This window comes from Cheilinus undulatus, linkage group 11 (genome assembly GCF_018320785.1).
Source record: "Cheilinus undulatus linkage group 11, ASM1832078v1, whole genome shotgun sequence".
NCBI lineage: Eukaryota > Metazoa > Chordata > Actinopteri > Labriformes > Labridae > Cheilinus > Cheilinus undulatus.
Window position 1 is genome coordinate 33478677 of NC_054875.1, and position 26292 is coordinate 33504968.

General features: G+C 38.6%; 1 protein-coding gene across 5 annotated transcripts; it reads right to left on the bottom strand.

The window, feature by feature from the left end:
- Positions 1 to 1982: 1982 nt before the first annotated feature.
- LOC121517289 (tumor protein p53-inducible nuclear protein 2) lies at positions 1983 to 15410 on the bottom strand. Of its 5 annotated transcripts, none has more exons than XM_041798964.1 (5): positions 15129 to 15410; positions 7757 to 8137; positions 6958 to 7134; positions 6561 to 6717; positions 1983 to 6466 (listed from the first exon to the last, which is right to left on the bottom strand). In XM_041798964.1, the coding sequence occupies exons 2-5, from the start codon at positions 7878 to 7880 to the stop codon at positions 6199 to 6201; spliced, it is 726 nt and encodes a 241-aa protein (XP_041654898.1). In that variant the 5' UTR covers positions 7881 to 8137; positions 15129 to 15410; the 3' UTR covers positions 1983 to 6198. The 5 variants fall into 5 exon arrangements, with proteins under 5 accessions (XP_041654898.1, XP_041654897.1, XP_041654899.1 ...); XM_041798963.1 differs by having other exon boundaries at positions 6817 to 7134; XM_041798965.1 differs by lacking the exon at positions 6958 to 7134.
- Between the last annotated feature and the right edge of the window lie 10882 nt (positions 15411 to 26292).

Consider the following 26292-nt stretch of genomic DNA (forward strand, 5'->3'; position numbering starts at 1 on the left):
AGCTATAAGGTCTGACACTTCTTTCTAAATGGTCTGTGTGCCCATCCATAATGTTAACTTTAGCACAAAAAAGGTTATTCTGTTTCAAAAAAGAGGTTTACATTTAAAAAAAAAAAAGGCTACATTGTACAACAGCATAAATAAATAAGTGTTTTTTTTTTTTGTTTCTTTAATAAGCGTGGTTATTTTTCAGGTTAGATATAAATTATGGTTACCACATATTAACTTTAACATGGACCACGATTTTCCTGGCCTCCTTGGCCACCCTATTTGCCTGAGCCCCAGAAAGCTCTGCCCTTAATCCCCCTTTATGGGCTGGCTTACTGACACTGAGTACTTTGGTTGTTTTCTTGAGATCTAATCATATTTATCTCATTATCTCGTGATAAACGCTAGTTTTCCCATGATAATGTGCTGATTTTAAGATCTTAAGAAAACAACCAAAATTTAGTTGTCATGGGAAATACAGTAAAACAAAATATATGCATGCATGTCCTCCCAGGACCTCTGTAATTGGCTTTTTATTAGGGCTGTCTGCATTAATATATTTATCAAAATGCTATTAAGGTCAATAATTAGCAAATGCATTAACGCATATTTTATTGTCCCATTTGGAACACTTTGGTTAAGCCACTGCAAAGTCTCCTCTTATGAAATGCCATTCAATGTACATGAAGTTCTTTATTTTCTTTCAAAGTAGAAGCAGGTGTGTGTCTAAACAGGAAGTCACTTACCTTTAGTATCATGTAACTATATCAACTCATGTATCCAGCCCCTTTAGTACCTTTGTAGTTTTCAAAATTCAACCAAAAGCGGAGATTTTTCATGATTAATTATTAAAATCTTAGAACTACACTCAAAAAGATAATCATGTGACAGCCTTACTTAATACACCTTTGTTTGGTCCCGTCTCTTTGTTCTAACATATTTATTTTTTGCAGGTCAAATCTGCAACATTTTTCATTAGAAAATTTTTAAAGTTGAACATTTTAGACATTTGGGTTGCAATTTCTCACTAAGGATTCGGTGGTGGGTTCTGAGGCTAGATCATTTGAAAACCAATGCAGTAGAGGACGGCATTTCACACCACACTGCAGAAGCTGCAAAGATAGATAACCTTGTTATACCCCACTGAAAACAGTGAATACTGTCTTTGGCAGAGCTCTGAGATTATTCACCCTCTTTCTTTCATCATAAGCCACTAATAAGTTTATGTTTTTATAAAACTGCCCCACCCATATTAAGCTCAAGTATAACATTGCAGCACCGTTCACACCCTCTTGCTTCAAAAAACTATTTGCCTATTCTCCGCTTCATTTATGCCTGTAAACGTCACAGACATACTTCTATTCTACTCCTTTTTGTTTACTTAACCTTTTATTCTGAAGTATTATCTGAATGTGTTTGACAGCTGGCAAATGGCAGTCTGATCAGTTTTTAAGGCATGATGTCTAAAGGTTAACTACCTAAATGTATGCTCAAGGCTCAATATGCAAGAACATCAATATTTCATCCCTTGATACTGTAGCAGGATTCCTGTCCTTTCTTGTAGTTATTTCTCAGTCAAGACTTTAACTTGTCCTTAAATGTATTTGGACTTCTTTTACTTGACTAAACAACCTCACCTGACCTCATTACCTTCTGCTGTCCCTCACAAAAATAATGACACAAGATTCAGGTGTTAACCTGAGTATTTATTTGTCATTGTTGCTTTTTTTTGTCATTGTTTTTTTTTTTCTTTTTTTTGGCGGGTACCTGTATATTCTGAATGGATGCTGGAAAACCCATCCGTTTATCTTTGCATAGGTTTTGCCTGTTAGTGGACGTTTGCCCACTTAGGGGATGGAGAAATCAGTACATCACAAAAACCATGCAGAAGAAGTGAAAGGCACAATCACCATACTTTAAATATCAGATACACTAAATTTTACATGACTATATATTTCATTTGTAATAAGGGGAGGGATGTACTGATTGAGATGTAACATGGGTGAAACCCCAAGTGTTTTTAAGCTGCCATCATTTCAGGGCACAAAAAAAGCAAAAAAAAAAAAAAAAAAAAAAAAAAAAGTGAAACTCCCCAGACATTCAGAGCCTTTCTTTGAAAACATCCTATCAGTGTTCTAATGACAATATGGGAAAATACAAGCATATTCTATTTGACTTAAATAATACATTTAATTCCATTTTTATATATATTTATAGAACTATTCAACCTCTTGCTTTCCCTGTCCACATCATTTAGGCTCCACACACCAGGTGACAGCTCCCTCTCCCCGTTGTTGTCACGCTCAGTCATATACCACACCATACAATAATCACTCATTATATACTCACAACATATTTCCTTTTTACATGACTCAACAGAAAAACAAGGAAAATGAAGCATAAACAGGACATTTCTGCAGTGGTAGATGTGTATCTGGGGTGATTTACACATTTTACACACACTTTTGATCCTTTAATTTGCATAACCCTGTTTTTCCCCCTCTTATTACAACAGGCAATTCAGAAACATAGAAATATTTGCCTGGGCAGTGAGAGAGCCTAAAGATCGGTTTACATGTGTGAACGAGGAGTAATCACCTCAGATCCATCTGAATCATTCAGAGGAGTCAAAAGAATACATAAACAGAAAAATAACTCTCATAATTATAGAATAAATTAACAGATAATGGCAGATGTTGAATAGAGCAGAGTCAGATTATTGGCAGAAATGAAAGCATTGTGGCATGTGATTCAAGCAGAAGTAAAATATCTCCATTCAGAATGATTTTAATGATACAAAACATTCCCATACAATCCAAATAACCCCCCGGGTTTTCAGCCTGTCCTCTAGCACAACTTAAATGACGACCATAACATTGCACCGAATTCACACTAGCACCCAATGCTGTGGTACATGGACCCTCTGGAGGGCAATGTTTGCCCATGGCACATCAGCTTGTGGAAATACTCATGAGTGATGAGACCAAGGTCGGGGCAAATACGCCGCGTTCGACCTGCTGAAACGCCCTCTTGACTTGATAATGAGCACAGAGGGGAGGCAGAGAGAGGGTTCTTGTTCGTCCTATTGAACACAATGTTGTGGACTCAAGTCCTGAGGGAGGCTTCAACATCTACTGGAGCGCTGTGAATTTTTTTGTAATATATACAAGACAAATAAATGAACATTATTTAAGTCTTTTTTAAGGATTTTCTAGCCTTTAACGTGTCAGTACACCTTCTCACACAAAATCAAAACCAAAAGAAAAAAAATACCACAGAAGAAACAAACAAAAAAAAAAAAAAACAAGCACACAGCACACGGCTAAAACTTTGACTCACAAACTGTATGACAGTGCAAACTTACATCCATGTCTCAAATAATTTACAAACATTAGTATACACTTCAGCACCATTGTTTACTATTGTTGTTGAATACATATCAGTAAGCTAGATCTTTACGTGGACACTGCTCGTGCTGGATGTGATGAAGAGGATAGGTCAGAAAGTTTAAGAGTAGGTGGAGACGGCACATCCAGTGTTAAGATGATAGTTTTGAATGTGCTGTGGGGGACGGATGGGGGTTGTTAGGCTTTAAAGGAGACATTTTGGCCTCTTTTCTCCCAACAGTTGTCAGTGCTTTTAAAGAGAATGAGGTTAATGTGTGAAAAGGCCATACACTTTCTTTTTGGTGTTTAAATGAATATCACGGCACACACTTTCGGATGAAAATGGCCGATGTGTGCCGGGCACATTACTTAAGCTTACAGACCACACTTTATGTCGATGATTATTTGTTATTTGCATGTACTTTGTATTCGTCTATCAGGTACATGCTTGCTTTACTTTCTTTGGTGGAACAATGCAGACAGAGACAGTTAAATAATGTTACAAATCATAAGAGAAATTGAGCAGAAAACAAACAAAACAAAATAAAGAGTTGCCACCAAAACCACCATGAACTTACCATCACCTTCCATTCCCTGTAACCCAAAGGCAAGGCCAGCATCCTCTTGCCTGAACTGAAATAGCCTTATTCAGGTATAAAATATGCAAAACAAGAGCCATTTTAGAATAAAACAAGCTCAGAGGGTTACAAAACACTTTCCTACGACCTTTCCATGTTCATCATTTCGGGCCTCATTCACCAGTTTTTAGAAGGTTCTGACATTGACCAGATTTCTCACCTGTGGTTTATTCTTAAAACACTAGAGGTCACTCTTACACACATTTGAGTGCTGATCTCTAACAGGGTCACTTGTCACTACCAAAATATTTCAAATTAAGGAAGAAACAAAATTATAGAATTTAAAATGACATCCTGTCTAAAACAATAAAAACTCAACTTCACACACAGGTATTAAAATATGTGTAAAATAGAGCTGTCAAAAGATTTTAAACTGTGTTTAATCTCAGAATTTCTTTAGTTAATCATGGCTAATCACTTCCCTTTTTTATATCACATTTTAAAATTCCATTACTCTTTATTCAAAACTGTTTTTATGTCATCATGATTTTTTTTTTACTGTCTTCAACTAAGGGTAATTGTCTTCCTGTTGGATACCGACCTGCTTTTTAGAAAGATCGAAGAACTTAACCATAGAAAAGACCTTGTTATGGATTGAAAATGAATCAAGCATACTGTAAAAAGGTAAATGTTTGATGACAAAAGGTGCATTTGACTTTTGATTGGCCCACTGAGCTGTTTGACTTTTCCAAAGTGAAAAGAGACATTAAGGAGCAGTGGTGGACTTATTGTGGCTGTGGTGGCTAAACAAAAGTGTATTGAAAGGGACAATAAGCCACACAATTAATTGCAGTTTTTTTTAATTGCACACTAATTGAGGACCTTAGTTAATCATGATTAATCTTGACAGCCCTAGTTTAAAAGCATTTTCTGTATGACAGCTTTAAGAATAAAAGCCATTTGAAAAAAATGCCAGCCATTTCTTAAACTTAATAATTTTATTTCATCTTGCATACATGCTTCTAGGAATTTTTATCGACTTAAACTAGACTAAAATAGTTTGAGTTTTCACCTAGTAAAACTAGACAAAAACTATGGGGGGCTAAGATGACCAAAATGTGATGCAAACTAACCACTATCTTAATTTAAAGACTAAGACAAGAAAATAGTTGGAGTCCAGAGAGCTATGGTATTCATGGTTTATTTTAAATTGGCCTTTACTGACGTCCATTACTTCTTTTCTCACTCCCGTTTGCCTTCTGTGTTTGCAGCCATGCAGTCTCATGCACTGGGCATAGAGGGGTGTGTCTTGATGCTAACTAGGACAAAAATGCACAAGCTTCCAGCTTACAAGTAAATGACATTCATCAATTTAAAAAACATGTCATGAATCTAACCAATTTAAGAAATCTGAAGAAAATAATGGTGAATGAGGCCCCTTCTTTTTAAAACTATCTTGCTCTAATTTATATCTTTACTCTTTAGTCTGTTTTGCTCATCTCTCACCATCTTCTACGTCCTCCCAACCTTCTCAAAGCAAGCTGAGAGAAATATCATTTTAGTTTCCAATTATGACATAGGTTGCCCCATGACTTCTTGATCAATCTGTGAGGAAAACTAATGATTTTACTCTCACACTTGTCACATTCCACCTTTCCTCAAAAGAAACATAATCCCATGTGATAAAAAGCTTAGAAGACATGGGATGTTTTTTCTACAAAGCATAATATGTCTCTTTGCTGCATTGTTTCCACTAGAAAGTTCTTGTTATTAAGCCTCAAATCATTATCTAGGAAATGTAAGTAAGAGTTTCAGGGATTAAATTAATAAAACATGCCTTGAGGAATAGTGAAAGAAGAAAAAAGTCTACTAAGATAGGAGAAAAAATCAAAATAGCTTAACTTTTTTGTTGTTTTTTTAGATATTATTGTTACTAAGTAAAACTGGATAAATATCTTGAAGACTTTTTATGTTGTTTGGATACTGCAATGGACATTAAGCATGATAGAAGTCTATGCAGTTCTACTCAGAGGGCCTGCTTTGTAACAGCAGAATGGGTCTTAAACTAGCTTGTGGAGCCTTTTTGGGTCAAAAAGAGCTACTTGTCTACTGTTATCTGAGCCTAACTTGACATAATGTGAAGCGAATATGCTGTGGGTGAATTCATTTAATCTTGTGTTTCTTGGAGTTGACTAAGCACGACTAATGCCCTCAGAGTAAACGATGCCCCCTGGCTGCAGGGAGTTTTAGTGGCAGAAGTTACGCTTGCTGGGCTGGTGAAGGAAGGAGTTTCTGGTGTGGACTGCGTGGCGGGGGACCTGCTCCCTGGTGAGGTTTTGGCGGTGGATGCGGTTGCGGCTCAGATGGCGCCGCTCGATGCGAGCTTTGCTACGCTGGACCCTCGCCACTTGGGTAACCTTGGCAAGAGCTCCAGCCTGGGCTGCAGCTCCACGGGCCACCCTGGTGGGCATGCTGCCGTGGGTGGCGGGGACAGCAGCTGGTTCAGCCACTCTGCTGCAAGGATAAACAAAAGGGTTTGTCGTGACTGAAGCTAAAACAGGAGGTGAAGGTCAAGAGCAGCTGACACAAATGGTGCTACATTTCTCACCTCACGCTGCTCGCCAGGCTGATGATGCTCTCCTCTCCCACCACAGACAGGTTGCCGTTGGAAACCATGGAAAGGTTGTTGGAGGAGACGTACACAGACATACTGGGGTGCTCGATGAGCAGGTCCTCCATCGGGCTGGCCTCTGCTGTGGCTCCCTCTGCAGTGAAACAGGGGGGAGGGGTGACAAACCAACTCTCATCCATGCAGCCTCTCTCTGGGCCTGACCTACTGCTACCCCCACTGCCCCCACACTCACTTCCAGAGCCAGGGGATACTGACGGGGTGGAAGAGGGCGTGGACAGTCTGTCCCGTCTCGTTGGGGTCACTGGTGTAGTGGCACCCAAATTTGACGGGCTAACGCTTTCACAAACAAGGGGGTCTGATGATGCTACTGCACCTCTAGCCCGAGCTTTATGTGTCCTGCGGCGCTTGTGAGGCACATTGAGAACGGGGGCGGGGCATTCAGTTCTTGTATGTGTGTCTTGATGATTTGATTGGTTACTATCTGGGCATGATTGTGCGATTAATGGGGCTGCTGTCTCATCCTCCGCCTGCATCATGCAGTCAGATTCTTCTGGGCGCATGGCAGCGGTGAAACAGCCAATAAGGACACATGGGAAGAGGGCAATGGGGTGGCAAAAATGATTTTTTGTAATCAGTCATGCGGGATGAAAAGGGCGATTTTTGTGGGGTCACATACGCACGCGCACACATACCAGCGTGGGGGATATAGGGGTGTTTAAATTTTTTGGAGGAGAGGGAGAAGAGGGGGTAAGGAAACACAAAACATAAAAGAGTCACATCATTAGTTGTGTTGACCCTCTGGTTGCGATTATGTCTGTGACATAATGATTTCCCTCTGCTGAGACCTACACTTATATTGAGGCAACAAAGCATATTTAAATACTTGAAAATTGCCTTTGTCATAAGTTGAATCATAAAGAGGAAAGGGGAAGTTTATGGTTCCATTATTTGACAGACAACTCTCATGTCTGGGCAGCTATATGAGTGAGTGAAGTTGCAACACACCCTGACTGACTCACCTCACCCCATCATCCCCATCATGCAGGTGACATCAACACTTAGAATGTTAGTTTTGTTGAAGACATGCAAATAGAACAAAAATATTCCCTAATATTGATATTTGGCTCCCACATCCACCCAGCCCCGCTGTCACACACTCTGTCGAGACTCACCAGGCAGGTTGACGATCATCCATCCCTCCTCGTCTGCCTCCGTCACACAGGGCTTGGGTCCCTTCAGCTCTGCTGCCACCTCCTCAACTTCCCCAAACAACAAGTTGCTTAAACGCTGGAACATGACTGCTTGTATTGTCGAGTGTTGATGACTCAGTTGCTGTTTTGTTGTCGTCCACGAAGAAAAAAGCTGTAGCTGCCTTTGTTAATCTCTTATTTGTGTCAGCGAATTGCTTGTTGCTGTTTTATGCAATTCTATGTGTGATTTTTTTTTTTCTTTTATGAACTTGAAGCCCTTTGCTGGATCTTGGTTTTGACAAACAGGAGTGGACAGGCTTCAGTAGTGCAAATGTAAGGTTTCACTTGGTTTGGAGCAAAGGCCTGCAAAGAGAGAATAAGAGAGGGAGAGAAAGAGGTTGGTTAGGGGGAAAACATGTTTCTTTAAAGGAAATCTACAAAAGAGAAGTCTGTCATTGAGTTAATTTCCTACTGTGTTGTCAGAGTGCATTAGATAAACACAAAAAGTGAGCAAAGTGTGTGGTAAGAGCTTTTTCAGGGTTGTTTCAGGACATATTGAAACACGCTAAAACGATCTTGTGGACTATATTGACAGCTAACAGTCATCAATACAGACAACGGCTGTTTGTTGCTCCATATATTTGCACAAAACTCAGAAAGAGACTTCTGTGGAAGAGTGTTTCACTCTAAATAGTCCCTTCTAACCCCACAGTACCCTTCAACCCACCCCATCACTGACTGAAAGGCAAACTTCAGAAACCTGACTGCTGTGAGGGACAAGTGTGAACAAAAGTCAGGAGGTTTTATTAGAAGGTTTTCTTCCAGAAATTTCTCAGGGTTGCATGTGTGAAAATTTGTGCATATTTCAAAAATTTACACTGATATCAAATTAACTGGAAATCAACAAATGTCCAAATAAGTGAAAAGTGCTGAGGTTATGCATAGACATGGCATGTTTTTGAAGCAGCTAAAGCTGCTTACTCTTCATTCCCAGAAATAAAAAAAAGAAAACCCTATAGAAAAGGTACTATTTTACCTTTATTTAAGCCTATTCACACATGCTCAAACTTACCTGGTGAGCTGCATGTGTGAATGCATACAACAGAGTTTTTAATCCAGAATTTACCCTGCTCACCTCCTTATTATTTTTCCATCTCCACCCCTCCACTCACTGATATGCAAACTGCAAGAAAACTTCCCATTGTGAAGAACAGGTGTGAATAAGAAAGTCAGGAAATGTCAGGAAACTTTCTAGAAAAAAATCCCTGAAAAATTCAGGGTTGCATGTGTGAAAGGGGCTATATAATCCCTCAATCACACTTGCACAAAACTTCTGAAAATGTCCTGAATTTGCCTGGGTGAGCTGTGTGTATGAATGTTAACAGTAGAGGTTTTCATTCCTATTATTTTCCCATCTTAACTCCTGCAAGAACTGATGTGAAAACTGCTGGAAAATTTACTGTGGCGAGGGACAATTGTGAATGAACAAGTCAGGATTTCTTTTGTGTTAGGTTTCCCCTAAAATTCAATAAAAATGTCAGGGTTGCATGTATGAAAAAGCTTACATTATCTCTGATTCAAACTTGCACCTGAAAAGTTTCTTGAATTTATGTGGATGAGTAGAATGTATGAATGGAAAAAGCAGAAGTTTTTTTTTTAAATCTAGAATTTACCCTAAAATTTCCTTGCTAGCCTTCCTTATGTCTCCCATCTCAACTCCTCCATTAACTGATGTGCAAACTGCAGGAAAACTTCCTGTTGGGAGGGACAAGCGTGAATATTCAGGTTGGGAAATTTTCTATTTAGGTTACCCCAAAATTAAATATCAAGGTCGCATGTGTGAAAAGGGCTATATAATTCCTTATTCACATGTGCACAGAACTCCCAAAAGTTTTCTGATTTTTCTGAATGTGTGAGTGCAAACAACCTAATATCTTACCCTGACTTTACCATGTTTTTTCCTCTTCTTTTCCCCTAGTATTTTCCTTTATCTGCAGCCGTTTTCACAAAAGCAAACCTGAAATGTTCTTTATCCTGAAATTTCCTGGCTTGTTTATTCACAACTGCCTTTCACAAGTGTGGGGCAGGGGGGAATATTAGGGGCCTAGTGGGGAAATTTCAGGTTAAAGTTGGGTCACAACTTTGTTTTTTGCTATTCAGGAAATATTAAGGAGTTTTGTGCCAGTGTAAATACAGACACTGTGTAGGAAGAAATCACCTGTTGTAAAGGACAGGTGTGAATAAGCAAGGTGAGAAATTTCCTTGGTAGGTTACCCTACATTCCCAGAGGATTCCAGGATTGTATGTGTGAAAAAGGCATCCCTTATTAACACTTGCACAAAACTCCTGAAAATTGGCTGAATTTGTCTGTGTTTGACATGTGTGAATGCAAAAAGCTTAATATCATACCCTGACATACCATGAATTTTCCCCTGCTTGCCCCCATGTATTTTCCTTTCTCTGCAGCCTTTTTCACACATACACCTGAAATATTCTTTATCCTGAAAATTTACAGACTTGTTTAGTCACACTTGTCTCTCGCAGCAGAAGTTTTCCTGCAGTTTGCCTGTCAGTCAGTAATGGGATGGCAGAGGGGAGAAATACTAGGGGACTAGCAAGGAAATTTCAGTGTAAAGGTTGGGTTTAAAACTCTGATTTCTACGATTGGTTCACCTGGGTAAATTCTGGAAATTTTCCGGGGTTTTGTGTGGGTGTGAATAGGGCTTAACAGGCAACATGCAGGAAAACTTCTTGATTTTGAGGACAAGTGTGAACAAGCAAGCCAGGAAACTTCCTGGATATGTAATCATCAGATTGGTTTCTATCTGTGCAAGGACATTATTGACTTTTTGTCTACTTGGTGATGGCACAACAAGCTTTCAAACACACCCATATTGTCAACAGTGGAAATCTGATCACATACACCTTACTTGTGGATTATCTTGAGTCTTGATTGCTTTTACGTGACTTACTGTCAATATCTGTCCAAGAAAATCATCCTTTAAACTTTGTTGTGATTAAAGAAAGTAAGTATTTACTAAGTGTAGTCTCTTTTGTTACATACAGAAACCGGTTAAAGCAAAATGAGGGACCTAGAATGTGTTTGAATACAGCTGAAAAGCACCAGCGATGTCACTGTGATTGACCTATTTTACACAATCATTACACCAATTCTTAATATAAAAAATTTGATTATGACAGCTTGGTGACACTTCACTTTCCAATGAATTTGATGTGTAAAGCAGCTACATAGTTTTAAAGCCAAAAAGGAGTGAAGACGTAATAAAAACTCAAATCTAAGTCAAGTGAATTCATTTGGCAGTTTAAAATATAACTTTTAAAATGACATAAGGATTTAACATGGTTAATAATGTATTTTGAATTCTATTGGTAGGGGAGCACTGAGTTTTACGAATCATCAGTTAAATCAGCTGCAAGAAGCTGTGCAGAATAGCTGCACTCCCCACCCCCGAGAAGTACAAAACCAATCAGCACAGTGTTTGGTGACAGATGGACAGGCCAAAGACAAGGAGGAGGAGGAGGAGGTGAAATAAGGTGAAACAAAGACCTGTGCTCTTTAAAATTTTAAACCGAATGACTATAGATATGATAAGGCATCAGAAGGACAGAGGCATTAGGTTTGTTGGCACTAAGGCAAAGGACAAGTGTCTGGCCTAAATGTGAACATGATGATGTAATGTTGAACAGATGTTTGAGCAGCCATCGCTGACGAGACAAACCCTGCGTGTTCAAAGGCTGAGTTCTATTTACTTAAACTGTGAGTGCAGAAAAAAAAGGCGTGACTGAAGAGACCACAAAGGGCAAATCTCTACCATCTCTTCTGCAACTTGCGGATTCATTGATGTCTTTTGAACTGCAGGATCTCTTCCTGTTTGCTGTTATTCATTTGTTTATTAGCTGCTAGTTCTAAGTGTAAGAGATTTACGTTCAAAATTAAAATCTATTTCCATCTACAATCTCTTTGACCCCCAGTCGTCTTTGTCTGGAAATTCTCATTGAAACCCCAAACATACAACTACTTGTCCCAGCTAAATAGGACCAAAAATAATGAAAGTCAATAATAATAAGGGGAACATGGATTAAAACTTGTACAAAAAGCTGAGACATGGAAGGAGATATGCATGGATGCTTGATGGGAAGCTGAAACTTTATGTCCTTATTTGGAAAATCCCCATAGCAGCACCAGAAATATTACCACAAGAGACAGCCTAAGGCTTTCTATGCAGACTATCCTACTTATGTAAGAGGGAATAAAACTCATTTAACAGATAAAGATAAATGAGCAGCTTACATAGGTGTACAATAACTTTAGATAATGAGAGGCATATGAACAGGAGAAGAATTTAGTTAGGGAAGATTAGAAGCTTATTTATCCCTAAAATACATTAATGTTCTGGATTTAAAATATTAATGTTGTTTCTAACATCATACTTAAAATTTCATCCAATGATTTCATTTAAAAACAATGAGTTTGTTTCAGAAGAAAACTCCCCATAAATGACCATGCTCTGAGTCTGAACTGAGCTGCTTCAGTGGATCCTCAACACTGAGATTCTTTTATTGCATTCCTTAACAAATAGAAGCTAAAGTCATGAGGCTGTGACAAATAAATAGAGATAAACAAACTTCTGGTAGCAAGGCCGGAGGGCTGCTTTGCATAAGGTGCAGCACACATCCACAAAACACACAACCTTAATATGGACTACAGGAAATCATTCTAGGGGGATTTGATAAGTCTGATGACTGCAACAACTCATCCAGAGCTATCTATGTGGGTGTAAATATAGGTAAGGACACTGACAACACTGCCTGTAATGACCACTGATAAGGCTCTTATGGCAGGGACCAAAAGACATGTAGAGGCATTATGTAACACCAGATAAATGTCATCAGAAGTTCACTTTTAGAAACAAAAAGATTAGCCATTCCATCAATCTAACCTATGGTCTCATTACTTTCAAGCATTTCTCACTCCTTTTTCCATTTATCACTTATTTGATGAGACAGTCTGGCAGCAGACCTTTCATCTCTGACAGCCACTCTCTGTTCATCTGAGACAGTGTATCGAATGTATGTAGAATGGTACTGCATTAATTTGCTGGTACAACATATTTCAAGTTTTTTTTTTTATTCAACTTTATTCATAAACAAAGTCAAAGTAAGACACTACAGACCCAGCAACACTTAATATATAAAACAGAGAAAACAGCAGGGGTCTAATCAGGGTCTAATCCAGGATTTAATTATGTATAGACCCGTTTTAAAAGTAGTTACACGAACTGTGGTCTACAGCTTTGTTAGCTTAAGCTAAAGCTAACATAGCTACACTGGCTATGTAATTAACGTTAATACATAAGCCAGTAGCTTTAGCAACGTGAGCTTTAGCAAAACAAAGCTACAGCTATGTAAGCTACACTGACTACATAATAAACTGCAATGCATAAGCTAATGTATCTTAGCTAAATCAATGTGAGCTTTGGCAAACTTAGCTTAAGCTAGCATAGCAATGTAGAGAATATGCCTACTTAGTTTACGTAGCTGCTTTGTGTGCTTATCTACATAGCTCTGCTATCTAGGTAGCTCCATTATCTATGTAGCTCTGTAAGCTACGTCGCTCCATTAGCTATGTAGCTATGTTACCAATGTGGCTTATGTAGCTAATGGAGCTACATAAGCTACGCTTGCCATCTTAGAATGTTTTTTTTATGGAGGATGTGCTTTTTTCCTGTAAGCAGGCTGTTTACTTGGCTTTAATAAATGTTTTGCAATCAGGTTTTGCAGGTCAGGTTTTTAATTTTCAACATATGGTATCCTAACCATTACCTTAATCCTTATCCAAACTGTAAACAGAAGTTTGATCTGACTTTATTATGAAAGTTTAAGCTTGTATTTCCATTCTGAGATGTACAACATCTCAGAATAGTCTGAGAGCGGCCGTCAGAGATGTAGGGTCTGCAGCCTGAACTCTCTCAAGTTTGAATATTTATTATATTGTATAGAGAGTTATGATGTTATAATTATAAGGACATGTTGGATTATTTAGGATGTTGTGAAACATTTATCCTGAGATAACAAGTCAAAAATATCCCCCTGTGTTGTTTTTAGCCATGTAAAACAGTAATAAGTTAGAATGACTGAATGGAGAAAACCTGCTCCAGAGAATTAATTCTTAGATTTTCCTGCGTGCCCAGGATATTGCCTTTTTATTGACTTGCCGTGTAACAAGATGTTTCCTGAAACTTGAAATATGACTTCTCTTTTTCCATTTTTCTCTACTACTGTCTCTTTAAAAGGAGGACGAGCCAAGTCAGATGGGCGTGGTCTCACGGAATGAAAACAAGACGTAACAAGACGCTCGTTTACGTCACGGACGCTTACAGACAGAAGCTTCAGCCTATTTGGCGAATAAAGAAAAAAACACAAGTCTGAGTTGCAAACGTAGCGAAATTGTGTCATATACGACTGTGTTTGTGGCACATATACCGTTTACTTTTCCTACGGTACATTTTGCCTCTATAATCCACGTCTGAAAGGTGACTCTTGTCGACGGTTATCGTATGGAGTAGAAAATGTTATAAATATTCTCATAGCCACAGTGTCTACATTAGAAAACGACAAAGACGCCTTAAAATGAATGTCGTTAAAACAAATCTGCACATCGGACCTAGATTACTGGCTGTCAGGGAGAAAGGCAGGACCTAATTGTGTAGGGAAGCTAGGTTAGACATGAATTATCTGTGTAAGCCGTACAGCTGAGGGGTCAAAGCAATGACAGTTGTGGCTCAGCGACACTGCACGAAAGTCATCGACTGTGAAGGCCAATAACAATAGAATAAAAACACTTATTTCCACTGGATAACACCAGAGGTTATTTTTGACCAAAATCTAGCACACAATAAGGTCCGCCTCCCTGGAAAACATCAACATCCGCCATCGACTCGACTCCACATCAGCATTTGGTGCAATTTACAAAGCAACGGCTGCTGGCATCCTGAGAGATTATGTGCTCACTGGCGTCAATTTTCAGGATACAGGACGTCGAATCGACCTAATTTAGCCGTTTAGTTTGGGTTACTGCTTTCAGATCCTTACATGACCTAATAATAGGTCCTCACGAATTATATCACACAGCAGCGGCCAAGGATAGCAAATAATTGAGACAGAGACAGACAAGTATGTAATTCTACATGTTCTAGGATTACATAAAGGCTGATATGTGATGTTTCTGCTGATAAGATTAAGATGACTGCAGCAGCTCGATTTCTCTTAATAGCACATAGCAATGAACACAAAACACAAGTATGAGACTTAAGCAAAGAAAGGAATGGCTTACCTGCCTTTGCAATGTTATTCAAGTTGTAAACGAGATCTCAAACACAGTAGAAACGTCAACAATTCTTAAAGCACAGCTTTAGATAGTCTTTAAGTGAGGTAGTTAAAACACCATGATATAAAAATAAAAGGCTTTCTTCTTAGAAGAAGATCTTCGTGTAAAAATTTTTACACTGATGCTCTTTTAGATCATAACATCTGCAGCTTTTTACCCCCTACTCTCTTTTATATTTTCCGCTGCAGATTTTTCCTTCTGTTTATTGCTGCCCCCAGCTGATCCTCGGATCAGAATGTAGAGCGTACAAAACAGCTGATTGTGAGATCACAATACGCTCGTGCACGCCCCTCTCCCCGCCCACACCAAACAAACTAGCCAATCAGAATATTACACAAGCCAAGAGCCGGGCCTCTCTAGGTAACAGGGTGGGGGCTGGGAGGAGAGAGAAACTGTCAACCGGCAACCAGATGGAAACTCAGCTCAGGGACTGATCCCTGATCAGCTTCTGCTTTCCCCGTCTTTGCTTTTTTCTGTTATGGCTGGGGGATGGGAAACTGATGCCGAGTCTGTGCCAATAAATCTTTTGTAAAAGCTTCAATGACAAGAAAAAATGAAGATCTGTTGACAGAGAAGTGATTCAATTGTCAACTTGTTTTCTAATTCATACATAGGCTATAAAGCACCATTTACTACATGCTATTGCAACTATTGCAGTAACTCCTGAATAGACTTTTGACCCCTGAGTGTATTTTTGTGTCATATAATTTATTATGTAATCTTTTTTTAACGTTAGGCTGCATCATCTTATCTCTGTGTTTACTTTTCAGCAGGTGCAATACATGTCATCCGCCCCATGGAAGACAAGGTTACTTCAAGCCTTTGCATATTTTGTGATACAGTTATACAATCAATTATATTCTCTAAACTATCCTGCCAGTTTTAAATACCTTCAAAAAATATAAAAGCTTCTCTAAGATAGTGATGCTGGTGATGTTACTTTAAATCATAATTGTAAATAGACTTTCCCCCCTCCCCCTCAACATCCATGCTCCCACTCCGCCTTGTTAGGGAGGACCTCCACGTGCCACTCAGCGTAAACCAACCAATCAGAGAAGCTTTTTCAGAATGCAGCATTTAAGTAACCAATGAGATGTGGAGGGGGTTTTAAAACCCCTGATGGTCACCTTTTCACTCTGCAGTCTATGAAGCTTTGACAAGACCTACTGGCTTTTATTACTGCATATTAACCAAAGTGATTACTGTTGATGTAACCGTGTGTATTTGGGTGGGAGGTCATCCTGGTTGGCCGTGTGTGAAGTCTGTTGAGTATTGTCCATAGAAGTGTCTTTATTGGGTTTTTATTCCTTACAGTGTGTAAGTGTGTGCTGATGTGCATGTGTACCTGTGTACTAAAAACATTTAAAGCAAATTTGTTTGGCAAGAATAGGAAAACAGGTATTTATTGCCTTGTTTACTCTACAGTCCATATATTTTATAACAGGTTGGTTTGAGTCTTCACAGAACTGGCTTGGTCACTCAAAAGTCTAAACACTTCCTGTCCTTAAAAAGAGTTTCAGATTCCTTTGTCCACCCGTCTCAGCCCAATGAGCCCTAACTGTAAAATGTTTCTTATTCAGGCCTGCCCACAGAATTTACCAGGCCCTTGAAAAAAAAATCAGTGAACTGGCCCTTCAGTTGTGATTTATTTAAGGTATCAGTACATGTCTGTTGGCTCAGTAGCATTAGTGTAAGCATCCTGGCTAAAAGTTACTTCATTTTTAAGTTATAATTAGGTTCTGAAGTTCAAATTATGAACTTGTGACACTTTGAAACCCCATTTTCATCACGGTTTCTGTACATGTGCCACACTTGTTTCCACATTACACCCATTTTTGTCACTTTTAGCCAATTTCTACTGTTTTTAAACCACTTTTCACTCATTTAGCCACCTACTTTTGCTCCTTATTGCCATTTTTAACCAATTTTTAAAACTTATAATCAATTTTTGACCTTTTTAACCACTTTTCACAATTTTCCCACCTATTTTTGTCACTCTTTACCTCTCTTAAACCATATTTGCTGCTTTAACCTATTTTTGCTTCATTAAGGGTTAACATTTTAATAAAATGCTACATTTTATGACAGCATAGATTTATAATATTCTTTTTCTGTTGCCTTGATTGAATTGGCTATTATTCAGGTTAAATATAAGATATGGTTACCACAGATTAACTTTACAATTGACCTCCTTGGGCCCCTCATTTGGTGGGGCCCCAGAAAGCTCTCCCCTTTATCGGTTATATTTGGCAATTACTTCTGGAACATTTTTAAATGGAATCTGCAAGTAGTCAGTTTATATATGGCTTTAACCTATATAGAATCTGATATTATGTTGTGTGCAACATTACAGAGGCCCTAAATCCAGGATGGGCAACAAAGAGGGCCACATTTATTTTATTGTCAATGCCAAAGGACCAAATAGTTACAAAATGATGGATATTCTCATTATTAATACTTACATACAGTATATATATATATATATTTTTTTTTTTTTTTCAAATGCAGTAAAAGTGCAGTGTGTTTTGTTCAAGTTGATAATCAACCATAGATCCCTGCTATTGTTGGTAGCAGGGAATCAGGCCAAAATTAGCACAGTTATCTTGTGATGTGTTCCAGGATTTAAAGGTCAAGGTCACTGGGCCTTTTGTTCATCCCTTGCTTCTGAATATATCTCAGAACGGTTTGCTTTGCTCAAATGATCATTATAACTCAAGAAAAAACTGATCCAAATTTTGGAAGTCAAAAGTTTAAGGTTATGGTCATCAGGCCTTTTAATTCAGGCCATGCTTTTCAGAAAAAAAGTTAAAGTTACATGAAGTCACACAATATAAAGAAAGAAATTAAAAAAAGAAATGGTATATATTATTACATTAGACCAAACCCTGGAGGAGAAAGTACAAGAAGAATTAGTCATGTTTTCCTGAGTCAATATACTAGGTCTTTAAATGCTATCAATTTCTTTTGCGGGGGCATGGAAAACAATCATTAGGTCTGTATCAGGTTAGATTAATCAATTGTGGAAAGAAATATGTTTTTTAAAAAATTACACAGATTAGTTGCCTACAGATGCCATGTGGCTGTCTTCATCAGCCCAGGCCTACCTACAGAAATGGTTTGGCCCCTGAAAGACCCAGTAAATAAAGCCCTGGTCAGATGGCATTTAATATTACAAACTAATTATACCAATGTTTTGAATATTAATGAGTGCATGTTGGATCAATAACATTAGCACTTGTTTCCTGTCCTGTCAGCTGGGCCTCAGAAAGCTTTCCCCTTTTTTCACTCCTTAAGGGTGGCCTTGCATCAGCCTCCCAAACCTGATGTAAATATGTGCTCACTTGCAAGATTTCTATTGATCACATCACCACACAAACCATCCCATTCCTTCTTCATGATTCACCATCACTGTCTGGCCATTGTGTAGTTCCTGGAGGCTTTTACCCAGAAGCTGGTTGTTCTAGTTTACTCTGTTTACCCATCATAACCTGTACATTTGGTTGTTTTCTTAAGATCTCCACATGATAAAAAAGCTTCTCTTCCTTTGATGAGGTAGTTTAAATTGTTTTCATGGGATCCCAAGAAGATCACTAGTTATCAAGGGAAAACCAGTTTTGTTATTCCAATAGAACAAAATGAATATATGTGGAGACCTCAAGAAAGCATCCAAATTGTTCTCATTCTCATGGAAAAACAGACTAAAATAAAGTGTATGGGGCTTCTGTGAAACATGCTCTGTCTCTCAGTCACTCAGTTTTATATTAAGAAAATGTAGTTTAACAGATTATGTTATGCAAAAGTAAAGCAAAGTGCCTGCTAGCTTGTGTTAAAGCGACTCTGGGCGCAGCATTTGGCAGTGAACCTGAAATGACAGTGTTTTATTTCAGGAATGTGCTTCTTGCGCTCTTATATAATGTTCACATACGTAATCAGAATTGGTATGTAGACGTCTTCAAAAACACAAATTAAAAACAAATGAGCCACACCTTACAGCGTTTCATACCCAAATATTTGTCTCTCTATTGAGTCTGACTGCAGCTACTTGTCTCCCGTGCATCGTCATGTTATTACCTAAACAGTGAGAGATGATAGCACAGCATGAGCTTTCTGAAGGCAGGATGATAAGGTTTCGGCCTATACAGTTACCAGGTGCTGCTAGGCAACTCACGCTGATACACACACCAAACACACAGACACCCTGTCATGCAGCAGAAATTTTGATATCCTGGTAACATTTAACAAGAACAGTTTGTGGATGTATCCCTTTAACTAATCAGAAGTCACAGCCTTAGAAGAAGTTGTTGTGTCCTGTCCTTACAAGACTTTTAGAATCAGTGAGTCACTATTAACCCATTAAGGGGAACTTTTGTAACTTCCTTTGAAGCAGTTATTGGACCAACTGAGTTAAAAACAAATCAGTCAGCATTGTTTCAAACTTGCAAGACTACAGTGAGTGCTTATTTTTCTTACATGACTATATTCAGTTGTTCATCACACGGGGTATGTTTTTCAGTTAAACCCTGAAAAACAACAGATTAGAAACCGCTGATCCTTATAATTAATGATTCACACATCATGTTGACTGATGCAATAATATGTGTTCAAATAGAAATATAGTTCTCATCTGCATTTTTCTTGAATAAGTGTTTAAAATTAGCAGAACTTTACAAGACAGTCTGGCTGTAGACCACAGCTTTCAGATACCCCCTCTTGCAGACCACTACTGTTAGACACCACCTCTGGCAGAGTGGAAATACATGCTAAAACTTCCAAAATAAAATAACCAAACTTCCACTTAGGGTAAGGATGCAGGTTAAAGTGAGGGTTGGTATACTAAAAGTTAAACAAAACCTGGTTGAAACATTAAGTAAAGCGGTGTAAACAGTCAGCTTACAGCAAAAAAAAGCTTTTCCTCTATTAAAACACACTTACACAGCTAACGTGGCTGAGGCTAAAGCTTACACTGACTATGCCAGCTATGTAGATAAAGTAGCTGCGTTTCCAACATAACTAAAGCTAACAAAGTTATGTTAGCTATGTTAGCTTATGCTTCATTTGTTAAGCCATGTAGGTAATGTTAGCTGTGTTGTTAGGCTACCTACGTGGCTAATATAGCTATGTGAGCTTTCGCTACATTTGCTAAAGCTTTAAACACACACTTTTGCAAGATTTGAAGAAAATTCTTTAATTTCAGGCTCACAAGAATGACCCAGATGAATGGACATGCGTACACAAGTATCAGGGTTGTAGTTTAATTTAAAGTTGGTCATCTGCCTGCAACTGTGGGGGATGGATTCAAATGTCTGCCAGTCCGAAACTTTTGTCCAGCTACTGTATTCTTAACAAACGGCATTATTTAATGGGACATGTTAAGGAAATCAAAGCTTATAGTGTTCAAGTTATAGGCTACTTATTAAGAGTGAGTTATGGCATAAATAATCGGAAATGTTGCCCAATTGTCCAGTACTTGACCAAGCTGATGTTTATTGTGCTTCCTATAAGGACACAGTAAATTCACTGGCATTATTCTACATTAAAAGTTTTAGCTCGTCAGAGTTTAAGATTTTTTGCACATCTTCTGCTGTCTCAAGCCAAAATTTAGGCTTTATTTAACTTTTATGGATTTGTGACATACAAGACATCGGTTCAAACTCACCTGTAGCAGATAAACTAGTTGAAGTGCAGAACTTCTCTCATACGAAACTGAGTCAAACCATCCCAGCACACAGCTGACTGAAACATTTGACAGCAGCTCTGACACAGAGAGAAGGAGGCAGGTTTTTTTTGGTCAGTGAGTATGTAGGTCCACTCAGTTTTGCTCATAAGGTCAGTAGGAACAAGCAGAAAAAAGGAGAGGGGTCTGGCTGCAGAGCATACACTTCTGAGGGCCACTCTCACAGACCGTTCATCTGAGACACTGCATATCTCAGAATGGTCGTGCTATAATTTGCTTGTACAACATAGTTACAGTTAAGATTTTTTTAAATAAACTTTATTCATAAACAAAGTCTGGCAGTTACATTAATGAAATAGCCACACTGCAAAAATTACAGACTAAACAACATTTCAAAAATAAAAAGAAGGTCAGAGTTCCAATCCAGGATTAATTATGTATAGACCTGTTTTAGAAGTAGATACACACTTGGGCTTCAATAGCTTTAACTAAAGCTAACATAGCTATGCTAGCTACATAATCAATATTACTATATGTGCCAGTGTAGCCAAGTTAGCTTTAGCCATGTTGATTTTAGCAACGTGAACTCAAACAAATATAGCTACAGCTAATGTACATTATGTATCTTTGTTGCTAACATAGCTGCTTTGTGAGCTTAGCTTTAGGTATGTTGCCTGTGTGAGTTATGCTATCTGTAGCTAAGTTAGCTACATAGATTATTAGATACTAAGCATACATAGCTGCTTTGCAAGCTTAGCTTTGCTCCGTTAGCTACATAACTTTGTTATCTACATAGCTTATGCAGCTCACAGCTAACAAAGCTAAATAGCTACGCTTGCTGCATCAGAATGTTTTCATGGTGGTCAAGAAACTTTTGGCATCCTAACCCTTACCTTAACCCTTAACGTAACCCCAAATAGAAGTTTATTCCAAAATAGGTTTAATTTATGCAATAAAATCACTCTTTATGGTTAGGCTACTTGTATTTGCCTGCTCCAGTGGCGGTTAAGTTGAGTAAATTCACCTCACCTTGCTCCAAAATATCCACATATGGCTGGGGGTCAGTGCTAATTTCCCATCCTAGGATGTATACGCAGACAACATGATGGAACAAAGCTTCCAGCCTTAGTCATCACTGGTGCGGAGGCATTAAAACCTGACCACCATTGTTCCTAGAAATTGTAAAAATAGTATGACGTAGAACAACTGTGTCTCAAAAGCATAGGACTTAAATCAAGTATAATTGAATAATTTGTGCAGTTAATGTCTGAAAATGGAATACTAAGCATGGATATTCAATGTTGAATGTGAAGTTTTACATTTTTAATACAGCTGTCTGCTCATCCAGGCAGTATAAATGTATGATATCAGAGATGTTATATGCTTATGGTTTGTCATATATACTTTTTAGTCTCCATTGCAAATTGTGTCTCTTTCTCCAACAGAAAAAAAATCAGTGGGACCTTCCTTAACATGCTAAATTAAGTTGTTTGCCGTTAATGGACTTATGCAATGTAAGGTACTTGCAACAGTTGTCCTTGAATGACTGTGACCACATCATTTGCAATAAATACAGTTAAAAACACAATGTGAAAAAGACTTATAGTTCCCCATTGTCTTCTTTTCTTTCACTTTATCCATGCCTGAGCTTTCACTGAAGATGCTTGACTTCACAGGATTCCCACAAGCTCCCCAAGCTGGTTGGAGAAATAGGTGAAAGTTCACAACAGTGTCTCCCTCTCCCCCCTCCCTCTGAGTGTTTTCATGGTCATGAACGTGACAAGCTTGCTCTTATTTAACAGCATGCCTGCCCTTGCCCCTGCTGACACAGCCAACTAAGGCATGTGCATAAATGCAAAGGACCTCTAATAAATCCAGCCTCTGTGTCGTAACACAGCTATTTTGTGTTTGTGTTTGAAGAGCAAGGTGTGGCTTTGGACAGGTTGACTCAAAAGTCTGGCTTGTAGTCAGTGTTGATGTTTGAGTGCCTTGTTCGTTAGAAGCCCTTTGATTTGACAACTCATACCCTCCTTGAGTGGAAATAATAACCTTGAGCTAAAGGGGTGAGGTGTATGTCGTGACAGTGGTAACACGCAAAAACAAACGCTGGACAATTTTCCTCCCTTAAAAAACATGGAGTGCGCAGTTAAGTTTTGGTGTAAGATTCATTCTTGAAATCAATAAATCCTCCTTTTAAAAAAATTGTAGATGGCCTCTTGAGTGACTCCTGTGACCTCCTTTTTACATTCCCTTACCTCCACAACCTTTATTTTTGGTGCCTCTCTCCTCAGGCCTCTCTACCCCTGCATGTCTTGCTGCTGCTGGCAGATGATAAGACTACAGCCAAAAGAAGATACTAGGTCAGAGCCTCTCACTGCGTTACTACCACCCTATATTCCCAGCAGCAATGTTAAAACTGCAGAACACAACAGGAGGGGGTTTTAGGGTGCCTGATCTCTATATACTGTAAATTACTGACCATTTAAAAGAATAATTTCATAAAGTACACTTGTTTGCTCTTTAAAGGCCACGATTAGAGGCCTGATAGCTCTCAGGACTCTGCACTTAATAGAAGGCCTAAATTAGGAGATGGTAAGCTTTTAATTAACACCTAGTTTCATGGTTTTAATCCTTATTTTAAAAAAGTAAAAAGGAGAGCCTTTGTCTTTCTTGCAGCTCTGTGGGCTGTGCTGTGCAGCCCTTTAGACTTTTTCATGTTTACATGCACAAATTAAACAAGCCACATTTATGGCTCCATTAGGCCATTAAGTTGGACCATTGTCCTTGTCTGAGCATACAAGGACCAAAGGAGGATCAATTTATTGACAGAAGTATTTTCAACCCCACTACAGTTGCTGGCAATATGCCCCACTTGAGCTAATTGGACATGGTTGACCTGTTAGATCACATAGCAAGCAACCTTTTTTTAAAATCTTATTTCCCATAGATCTTTAAGAGAAGCCAAAACCTTAAGCAAATGCACTAAACAGTTAAAATATTGGTAACTTTACAGTTCAGTATTGGTGTACTAATGTCATGTATACAACACAATCTTTTTGGCTGGATGTCACATGAGTACCAGCCAATCAACACTTAAGCCTGGTTGCCACTGACTCAGTAAGCATACGGTATCACTTCCTGTTTTATTGATAGACCTGGACTAAATTGTTTATTTTTCTTACATGTTTTTGATCATGCACTTTAAGTACATTTTGTGTCATAATAAATGTATATTGGTTCCACATATCAGTTACTGATTTTGTGAACTAATAATCAGTTTCCATCCATCCACCCATTCTCTTCTGGGATCCCAAGACGCTCCCAGGCCAGATGGGATATATAATCCCTCCAACGAGTTCTGGGCCTGCCTCGGGCTCTCCTGTCATTGGGACATGCCCAGAAGACCCCCACAGGAAGACGCCCAGGAGGCATCCTGATCTGATGCCCGAACCACTTCAACTGGCTCCTTTTGACATGAAGGAGCAGCGGTTCTACTTCGAGATCCTTATGGATGTCAGAGCTCCTCACCCTATCCCTAAGGCTGAGCCAAGCCACCCTCCTAAGGAATCTCATTGCGATTGCTTGTATCCGTGATCTCATTCTTTTGGTTATAACCCCTAGTTCATGACCATAAGTGAGAGTTGGGACATAGATTGACCAGCAAATCGAAAGCTTTGCTTTTCAGCTCAGCTCCCTCTTCATCACGACAGTATGGTACAGCACCTGCAAAATCTGCTGGTCAATCTCTTGGCCCTCACCTTTACCCTCACTCGTGAACAAGACCCTTAGATACTTGAACTCTTTCACTTTGAGCTCACTCCCCACCTGGAGGAGCCAACCCACTGTTTTCCAGCAGAGGACCATGGCCTCAAACTTGGAGGTGCTTTTTCTTCTATAATCAGTATCAGTCCTGAAAAATAATATTGGTTGACCCCTATTCAGTACATCACACACCATAAACTGTGTATTCTCATCTGTTTTTGTTCTAGCCCTCACCATATTGATACCTTTGCCTTGTTTTCTCCTCTGCTGCCTCTTAAGCATTTATGGTGTTCAACCTGTGGGTCAAAGCCTGATGTGGGAACTTTGGAGAGGCTTAGGCCAGTTTATGGTGTAAGCGTACAATGGTAAATTGCTCCCAAGCTGATTTATTTAGATCTGTGGTTTTCAAACTCTTTCCCAAGGCACACCTAAACTCTAGCTAAATTTCCACGGCACACCTAGACTTTCCTCAAGGCATACCAGTGTGTTTTAGCACACCAGATGGACTATAGCAGTGTTAAAGTAACAATTAAAGAGTTAAATGTAACTCTATATATATGAGTGTATTTGATCCCAACTGCATTTGATGTTAGATTAACACTTTCCCAGGAGTTAAAATTTAAATAAATTAACAACAAATAGAGTAAAAAATTTAACACTTGCTCACACTGTATAGTGTCAAGCTTAAAACTACAGGTTAATGAACTCTGAAGAGTGTTTAAATTACTCTCAGTAGTGCTCATATTTTACTTTTCTGAAAAAAAAATCAACTCCACACAACAAAATCTTCAGTAGTAAATCATCTCCTATAGTGTTAAATTTAACACCTCCCTCAAGTTTATATATTTATCACAGAATCCATGCTGTCTAATGGTGTAGATTTTCACACTCAGTTTTATTTTCTGACACTTGAATGTGAACCTCTAACACTACATTATAGGTGTTAATTAGAAGCATTTACAGTATTGATTATAAATGCATTTTAACACACTTTTATAAACTTCCTACATTTTATCTTACAAACAAGGTTGCTTAATCAGGATTCAGTGTTTATATGTAATTGAGATGTGTTAGTCATGAACAAGCCGGTACAAAGAGCCAAATCTTTTACTTAGATGAAAAGGTCCGGATTCTGTTTGAGAGACTTTCCTTTATTCTTCTTATTATTATTATCACTATTGTTTATTTTGTGTTTGTCTATATGCTATCTGACTGATAAGGAGGGATGATCCTTTTCCCATCCTGCTCTACCTCAATCAAACCATGTATTAGGGACATCAGCTTGATAGTGTAACGTTGTTTTCTATCAGGTGTGTAATACAGCCCAGCCGGTGAGCAGATTTCATCCAACCCAAAATATATTTTTCAGGAGACAGTATAGTTTGAAAAATAATTATGTCATATTTTTACTAGTTAAAAATTAAGCATAATGGGAATAAAATACCAGCACAGATAGCAATCACATTGCTGAATTTGGTCAAATGAAGCCAAACTGGTACCCGAATAAAGAGCTATTTGAGAGCCAAAGACCTGACACTTTTTGGTGAGCTAAGCCAAATGACTGGGATCACTGAAAAGAACTGGGATTCCCATCAGTGGTATGTAGGAAAAGGGGAGGATCAAAATCTTTGCTAGAAAGTGTCCATGCATATAGAACAGCAATCTATCTTTACA